General features: G+C 40.1%; 2 protein-coding genes across 2 annotated transcripts; one reads left to right on the top strand and one right to left on the bottom strand.

Moving 5' to 3' along the window:
- Positions 1-1,220: 1,220 nt before the first annotated feature.
- LOC142550695 (uncharacterized) lies at positions 1,221-2,306 on the bottom strand. The gene is made up of 2 exons (XM_075659773.1): positions 2,011-2,306; positions 1,221-1,905 (listed from the first exon to the last, which is right to left on the bottom strand). The coding sequence occupies exons 1-2, from the start codon at positions 2,304-2,306 to the stop codon at positions 1,221-1,223; spliced, it is 981 nt and encodes a 326-aa protein (XP_075515888.1).
- A 2,858-nt stretch (positions 2,307-5,164) lies between these two features.
- LOC142551330 (RAN GTPase-activating protein 2-like) lies at positions 5,165-8,269 on the top strand. Its single transcript, XM_075660507.1, has 2 exons — positions 5,165-5,505; positions 6,270-8,269. Exon 2 carries the CDS (start codon positions 6,281-6,283, stop codon positions 7,904-7,906), a length of 1,626 nt encoding a protein of 541 aa, XP_075516622.1. The 5' UTR covers positions 5,165-5,505; positions 6,270-6,280; the 3' UTR covers positions 7,907-8,269.
- Positions 8,270-8,680: the final 411 nt, after the last annotated feature.

Below are 8,680 nucleotides of genomic sequence, written 5' to 3'. Positions count from 1 at the left end.
GGCAGGCCCGGTTTAAGTCGTGGAAGTCCACACACATCCGCCATTTTCCAGACGACTTAGGAACCAAGACCACATTAGATAACCTATGTCGGGAAATAGATTTCTTGAATGTGTCCTGCTCTTAATAAATCCTGCACTTGTTCCTTGATGATAGTGTCTTTTTCGGGGCCGAAATGTCTCTTCTTCTATATCACAGGTCGGCATTCGTTCAAGACATTCAACTTATGCTCCATCACCTCCCTCCTAACCTCTTGGAGTTCGGACGGACACCAAGCAAATACATATTTATTTTTCTCCAAACATTGGATCAATTGTTCTTTCAAGGGCTCTTCCAAGGTCCGAGCTATCCTCACGACTCCGGATGGGGGATTTAGGATAAGCTCTTCACACACGTCTTCCGAAATAATCTCCCCTGCTTCTTCAATTAGATGTAGTTGATCGAATCTCCTGGATTCAGGTCGACTTGGATGTTCAATTTTAACCGATTTCTGCTCAACCCTTACTTCTTCTACATAACATTTTCGAGAAGTCTCCTGATCTCCCTTAACCTCTCCAACAGCTTCTTCGACGGGGAACTTGATTTTCTGGTGCAGAGCCGAGGCGATTGCCATGAAAGCGGCCATGGCTGGTCTCCTCATGATAACATTGTATGATGAAGGGGCATCAACTATCACAAAGTTGATAATTCGGGTCTTTCTAGTATCTCCACTCCCCAAAGAGAGAGGGAGATTGACGACTCCAAGGGGGTGTATTGCATGCCCCGTGAATCCAAACAAAGTTGTGGAGATAGGCTCTACCGTGTATTCGCCCAAGTCCATCTGATCCATTGCTTCTTTAAACAGAACGTTGACAGAACTTCCGGAGTCCACAAAGATATGAGCAACCTCGTAATTGGCGATCATAGCTCGGATAACCAAAGCATCATTATGTGGATCGGCCACTCCCTTCATGTCCTCGGGTCCAAAAGTAATCATTGGTCCTGAGCGTGTTCTAGTGCTACTAATCTTCATGTTCTCCAACCTTCTGCTGCTAGCTTTCCTGGCCCGGTTGGAGTCTCTGTCTGTAGGCCCACCCGATATCATATTAATTACCCCTCGAGGGGGTGGTTGTTCCAGAGGTTCTGCCCTCCACATGTTCGGGTTAGCATTTTGAAAATTTTCCCTTTGATTCGGAGCCATTCTCCTTTCAGGATGACTTTCCTCCCGAGTTCTCTTAGGGGGTCAGTGTTCACCACCTGGACTGGCTAGAATTGCTTTCATTTCTGGATCTCTCTGGATGATCCGTTCTATTTCTTGATTCAAATGATGACATTCATCGGTAGTATGACCATAATCCTTGTGAAATCCACAATACCTTTCTGACCTGGGGTTACGAGGTCCTCTATCACTACTCCGAGGTCTTCGAATGAGTTGTCGTTCATCACATAGTTCAAATGCTCGGGCTTTGTTGACTTTCAAAGGTTTGTAAGCGGCGAATTGCCCAAGCAGCGTAGGTGGTTCGAAACGTCCGACCCTTGGCATGAGGTCGGTGGGTCGAACGTCTTGCGTAGCTTTGGCCGAGGCCTTCGGTTCACTTTTCCTAGCCATTTGTACTTCTTCCACGTTCATATACTTCTCTGCTCTCGCCAAGAGTTCTTCGAAAGTAGCTGGGGGCTTTTTCACCAACGACTTGAAGAAATTATAACCTCTTAGCCCTTGTGTAAAGGCACTGATCAGTATATCCGGAGTAGCCGAGGGAACATCGATGACCATCTTGTTGAACCTCTTAACAAAATCTCGTAGGCTCTCCTGTTCTTGTTGTTTGACATTGAACAAACTCAGAGCCGTCAATAGATGTTTCTTGCTGCTTGCAAATTGGTGGAGAAAAGCTCTTCCGAAGTCTTGAAAAGTTTTGATGGTCCCCGGCCTAAGCAAATTGAACCACTGTTAGGATGACCTGACCAAAGTGGTTAAGAAGACCCTACACTTGATCGGGTCTGAGTATTGGTGCAGTAATGCCGCATTCTCAAACCGGGATAGATGCTCTTCCGGATCCCCCGAGTCGTCGTATTCTCCGACGTTAGGGAATCTGAAATTTTGAGGCAATTCGATAGCCAATATCTCGGCCGAGAAAGGGATCCCTCGAGCCAGAAGGAGTGGAGGAGGGGGTTCATTCCTCTCTTCTCTAAGACGTTCCATCTCCTCCCTTAATCTTTGTATCTCTTGCCTCTGAGCTTCACGATCCTCTCCTGGAGGAGGATTGTTGTCTGGGTTTTGGGCCAAGACTTGTTCGACAGTCGTTGTGATCAGCCGGACGAGCTCTGCCATGTTGGATGTTGGTTGATTGTCCTCTCGCGATCGACTCCTGGTACTTGCCATCTTATCTCTCTTTCAAATTTCCCACAGACGGCGCCGGTTGATGATACCAAATTTTCTCTGGGTTCGGTCTGGTGAGCTTGAGCTTCAGATCAACAATGTTTGAACCGGAACAGGTGGAACACTACCGGTCTATACAGACTAATGGATATTGGAAGACGTCGAAAACTTTTCCGTCGCGACCACTTTGATCTTTTAATCGGATAAAAAAATGGGAAGATGCGATCTGTGAAAGTTAATATCTTGATCTCTCGACCATGAAATAGAAATGGGTATTTATAGTGGTTGAGAGGACTTCTTCCCATACCGTGTCGAAGTCTATTTTAGGTAAATTTCCTTAAATTCTTCTCCAATCACTGCAAGTTCGGGCCGGACTTCTTGTCACATCTAATCAAACGGCGAGATTATAGCATATTTACAGATTATTCACGCTTTTGACATGCGACAAAGTTCTTAGGATAGGAACATGACACTTGGACCTGAGATTCATGTCACGAGCACCTGTGCTTGACATAACCCTGCTCCGGACGCTGGTTGGGCTCGGATACCTGTGGTTCGGCTGAACTCTGTTCAGGGCTCGGCTACCAGGGCTCGGCTACCAAGGCTCGGCCACTTCGATCGAGCACCAAGGCTCGTCCACTAGGGCTCGGCCGAGCCCAGACTTGGCCGAGCACCAGGGCTCGGCCATCAGGGGTTCGGCTGAGCGTGTTCAAGAAGAACGGCTGAGCTCGTTTAGAGATGGTACCGAATTCGAACGAGTCGTGCCCGATGGGTTACGTTTAAGGTCCTCGGGATGAAATAGGACTCAAGCGCAGTTAAATATTTGGGGTATCAAAATCCTTCTTCTTTTTGAACTCTTTCACAATCAATAGCTCTCTTTTAAGTTTAATGATTCACCATGAGCATGCATATCGTGGCTCGTAGCCACAGGTGAATCCATATTTAACTAAGAGATATAAAACATCCTTTTGAATAATAATAATAAAATATATATTACAACGTTTATTGCATGAACATATTATTTGTCAATCATTAATACTAGCACAATCATAGGCGAACTTCAAGAAACATTCAAACCCCTCCACAAACTCATCAACAAGATAATCTTTATCATTTATTCGACACCACATTCAATCATGGTGTTGAGTGTAATAATTGTCTCTGTTGTGTAGAACAATTGAAATATGGTGTTTCAGCTGTTATAAAGTTTAAAAGATTTGAGTTTCACCATTATCAGCGGCTATAACTTTTGGCAAAACAACAATCATTTGGTCTTACAGTTGATTTTAGAGCCAAGATCATGTGTTCGATTCTTATTGATTGCACATAATGTAATTATTGAGAGATAGATTATTGAGTGCGATAATTGTCCCTGCTGAATAGAGCAATCGAAACGTGGTGCTTGAGTTGCTATACGATTAAAATATTAGAGTTACACAATTACCACCGACTATAATTTTTGGTAAACCGACAACAATTCATCCTACATATAATTTGTAGATATGCCTTCTCCATTGTAGTTAGCACACAATCACAATCAAGCCAAAAACTACTTTATAACATTAAACTAGAAAATTGTTAACTTTAGAATAATATGATGTCAGTGTACACGGCTGATATGCTTAATGGGCCGGTTCAACCCAGTAACGGATTAGAAACGATCCGTTAAACATGGAACTGAATCGGAACCAGTCCGTTGAACTTGGAACCGAAATCGGTTTGGAAAAATCTGTTCTGGAACCACCCGGATCCATTAGTGAGTGGATTTGGGCAGTTTATTTTATCTGTAACATGAAAACCTTGTAATAATTTAAAAAAATAAATAATAAAAAAATTAAATTTGTGGGCCGATTGGCATATCTACATAACATGTTATAAAAAAGTTAAAACCAATAACAAAAAAATTAAAGCCACAAACTTTATCCTATCTTAGGGTTAATTGTAATAGATGTTCTAGTCATTAAATGTTCAAGTGTTGCTTTCGAATCAGCATCTTCAACATGAGGCATAATCATTGATTATCAAAAAACTAATTTAAAGTCGGAACTGCTCAGTATGCTAACATTGGTTTGAGACGGAAAAACAATAGGTCCGTCTGAACGATGACAAATTTCCAAGCTCAAATTCCAAAGAAAATCTATAATATTTCAAATATATTTTATTAAATCGTGATGGATTTTAAATGTTTATCTATACTATTTTATTAAGTTTGAGACACTTAGAGTAACTAACTTTGGTGTCATGGTCTGTTTTAATAATTATATAATTAAATAATATTTTATATTTTATTAAGTTTGAGACACTTATATTAACTAACTTTGGTGTCATGGTCTGTTTTAATAATTATATAATTTAATAAAATGTTAAAAATTTAAAGCAAGTTATATGTAACTCAGCGGATAGAGTCATTGTTTCTTGGGGTTTAGATTATAAGTTCAATTCTTATTGAGATCATTTTTTTATTCTTTTATTTTTCAATTTAGTTTTTTAATTTATATATCAAAATTACAGTGTAGTTCTTCGTTATTTCTTATAATTATATTTTGATCATCATTTAAATATAAATCAAATGAATTATAAAAAAATATTATACAAGCACGTAATGCGTGCATCGGTGTAGTAGTGTAAACAATAATGTTTCAATTTTATTTATCTTATTTATTTTCTCAACTTAAATTATCTTATTTATTTTCTCAACTTAAATTATCTTATTTATTTTCTCAATTCAAAGTTCGCAAAAAAATAACATTTTTTCTACCATTTATTTTGACCATTATTTTTTTTTAAAAAAAACCCGAAATACATTTGAAATGACCCGAAATCGATCCCTCCACTACATTCGATTGGTTCCAAGTACGGAATGATTTTTGGCCCGATTCTTACCGGGCACAGCACCGGTGGCTCCGAAACCGGCCGTCACTGGACTGGAACCGGAAATCCGATAAGAATGCCTAGTTCAAGTTGTATGAAGTCAGTTGCCGAAAAATTAAAATAAGATGGCATTCAAATTCGAAATTCAAATTATTTGAACTTTGCCTTGGAAGTTGTCAGCGCGATTCCCAACGTGTGCTGGCAGTCTCACGAAAAAGACCTCCCATCGCATTATTACACATCCCAAGAACCGAAGCTTGCTCCAGAAATCGCCGCTAAGGTACTCCAATTTGTTCCCTTTCGCCCTGTTTATTCTCCAGTGATGCTCTACGTTTTCGGGTTTTTAGTGTTTTTGGTTTAGGTTTCACCTTCGCTTTTGTTCTGGGCTGTGGTTTATTTTCATGGTCTTTCGTTGATCTTTACATTTTTGCTATGATACACTTGCACGAACCGGAGTTCAGTCAAGGATTGATGAATTTTGGTGTGTTGGAGCAGCTTAAATTTTTAGAATGGACCTCGAAAAATTTTATTTTGAAGTTCCTGCTTGGTCTGTCCTGGAATTAACTACAGTAAATATCAAGTGTCTAATATCTAATTTGAAGAATCCAAATTAATCTATCTCAAGAGCTTATTTGTGACCTTTTAATTTTGCACTACTACCTGCAGCCAGGTGCCTAATTGTTCATGCCTGAAATTATGGATTCCATATTTTTGGAGTTAGGGTGAATCTTCCGAAGAACAGGACAAAACTGATTAATTGCATTTATCATTATAATTTTTTTAAAAAATATAGTTGTGGTCTTTACCTCTTTAAACTACATGTAGTACATTTGAGGGTATATATTGCATGGCCAGAACTGTTGGTTATCATTTCCCCTTCTGCGTAATCTTGTGCAGTGTAATGCTTTCTGAGTTGCTATTTGAATTTTTACGATCTCTTCTGTTTTATTAGTAATCCCTTTGGCTGTTTCTGCTATTGAATATCCAATTTCGTGTCACTTGTTGGCAATTGCTATTAATGGCACGCATGCTTGTGAAATTTAGATTTGACCAAAATGGATGCTGTAACATCAAATGGAGAACATGGATACGCAGCCGTCAAGCTCTGGCCCCCTAGCCAAAACACACGTCAGATGCTAGTGGACCGATTGACCAATAATATCTCAACTCCAACCAGTTTCACTCGCAAGTATGGCTGTCTCAATGAGATTGTGGCTTTAAAATATGCGAAACAAATTGAAAACTTTGCATTTGGAAGTGCAAGTAAACTTGATGAACAAGAACCTGACAGTGATGGGACTTCTGCTGTGCAGTTGTACGTCAGAGAATGTAGTAACCTGTGTTTGGAAGTTCTTAAGGGAGGTTCCAGTATCACGATGATTGAGGAACAGGACACAGTGGATTCCAAGGCTGATTGTGCTTTTCATGAAACCTTTTTTGATATTTCTAAAGGTAAGCGGGCATTTATTGAAGAAGACGAGGCACAAACACTTTTGAGTCCCTTAAAAGAGCCCAACAATTTTTATACCAGAATACGTTTCAGCAATCGAAGCTTTGGTCTTGGTGCATCCCATGTTGCTGGGCCCATCTTAGCTTCGATAAAGAATCAATTGAAGGAAGTCGATCTATCAGACTTTGTTGCTGGAAGAGCAGAGGCAGAAGCACTTGATGTTATGCAAATCTTCTCCGAAGCTCTCGAAGGTTCTCAGTTGATGTATCTTAATCTCTCAGACAATGCCTTGGGTGAGAAGGGAGTCCGGGCATTCAGTTTGCTCTTGCAGTCTCAAACTTGCTTGGAGGAACTATATTTGATAAATGATGGGATTTCAGAGGAAGCAGCACGAGCTGTTTGTGAATTGCTTCCTTCCACAGAGAAGCTCAGGGTTCTTCATTTCCACAACAATATGACCGGAGATGAAGGGGCTATTGCAATTTCTGAGATTCTGAAGCGTTGTCCTTTATTAGAGGATTTCAGATGCTCATCCACTCGTGTTGGCTCTGAAGGTGGGGTTGCGTTGGCTGAAGCACTTGCAAAATGTAATAATCTGAAGAAACTTGATATTCGGGACAACATGTTTGGCGTGGAGGTTAGTATCAAGCTGACCGAGGCTGTTAAAAATAAGGAGAATCTCACTGAGATTTATTTGAGCTACCTGAATCTTGAAGATGAAGGAGCAAGCGCCATAGCCAACGCTCTCGAAGTGACCGCTCCTTCCCTTGAGGTCTTGGAAATGGCTGGAAATGACATATCAGCCAAAGCCGCTCAAAGCTTAGCTGCTTGCATTGCTAGAAAGAAGTCTCTTGTGAAGTTGAACCTGTCAGAAAACGACCTCAAAGACAGTGGTGCACTTCTGATAAGTAAAGCATTTGGAGAAGAGCATGATAAGTTGAAGGAAGTCGATTTGAGCCAGAACTCTCTTAGAAGGGCTGCATCGAGAACATTGGCTCAGGATTTGGCTGATAAGCCAGGGTTCAAGTTACTTAATATCAATGGAAACTTCATTTCTGATGAAGGGATTGATGAACTGAAGGACATGTTTAAAAAACATCCTGATAAACTCGGCCCCTTGGATGAGAATGATCCAGATGGAGAAGATTTTGATGACGGAGATGGAGATGGAGATGGTCGAGATGATCTAGAAGCGAAACTCAAAAGTCTTGACGTCAATCAAGAAGAGTGAACATCTCGACCACTTCTTCTGAAACGTGTTATGTTTTTGTTCTTTCAAATTCTTAAGTTGCTAGCTTTGTTGGATCTTGGACTCTTGCATGACTCATAGCAACACTGAAGCTAGTCCATTGCCTTTGCATTGGATTTTTTTCAACTTGATCTTAGTTTGGAATTAGGATTAAGCATCTTCTTTATCAGATTAGACTATTAACAATCCTTTTGCATTCAGACTTGTTGCTTCTTGGTACCATGTCGGAGAACATTTTTAGGATTTTTTTAATGATTTTCTTATCATTCTTATCAGCTGATGATGTTCTCTGTGATCTTAATCAATGTGGTGGGAACTTTTACTCTTTTCTTGTAATTTTGTTATCAAATGAGTAAGATAATCTGTTAGGCTCAGTTTGGTAAGTAATATTATTGTTGGATTGTTTATTAATCTTGTGTTTGCTTTCATTTATTAATTTGACATTGACTACATGCAGGACAAATTTCACTGTTTGACTTGGAGACTGAATCCATGCTTTCAAGATGGATAATATTTATCCACCTCACCCAAAATGAAAAATGCCCAAAATAGCCCTTAATGTTAATTTAAAAATGCCCAAAATGCTTCTATCTTCCCACACTTAACACTGCAACTCTTCACATTTGCTCACTCGATCTTCAATGAACATTCTTCAATCTCTCTCCTGCCTCAAGCCCTCTTCACCTCCACTCACACTCACTCCTCTCCCTCTTCCCTCCCAAACCCACTTCTCAATTTCCGTTAAAACTAGTCTTG

Source organism: Primulina tabacum, chromosome 7 (assembly GCF_025594145.1).
Source record: "Primulina tabacum isolate GXHZ01 chromosome 7, ASM2559414v2, whole genome shotgun sequence".
In the NCBI taxonomy this organism is placed as follows: Eukaryota; Viridiplantae; Streptophyta; class Magnoliopsida; order Lamiales; family Gesneriaceae; genus Primulina; species Primulina tabacum.
Note: the sequence above shows the minus strand (reverse complement) of the source record. Positions and strands in the feature narration are given on the sequence as shown.

What these genes read in the sequence shown, in the direction of transcription:
- LOC142550695 (XM_075659773.1), bottom strand. Translation starts at nt 2,306, where the DNA reads ATGGCAGAGCTCGTCCGGCTGATCACAACGACTGTCGAACAAGTCTTG. An exon ending in CCGGAAGAGCATCTATCCCG is followed by an intron (nt 1,906 to 2,010) that starts GTTTGAGAATGC and finishes CAATTTGCTTAG; the next exon opens with GCCGGGGACCATCAAAACTT.
- LOC142551330 (XM_075660507.1), top strand. Translation starts at nt 6,281, where the DNA reads ATGGATGCTGTAACATCAAATGGAGAACATGGATACGCAGCCGTCAAG.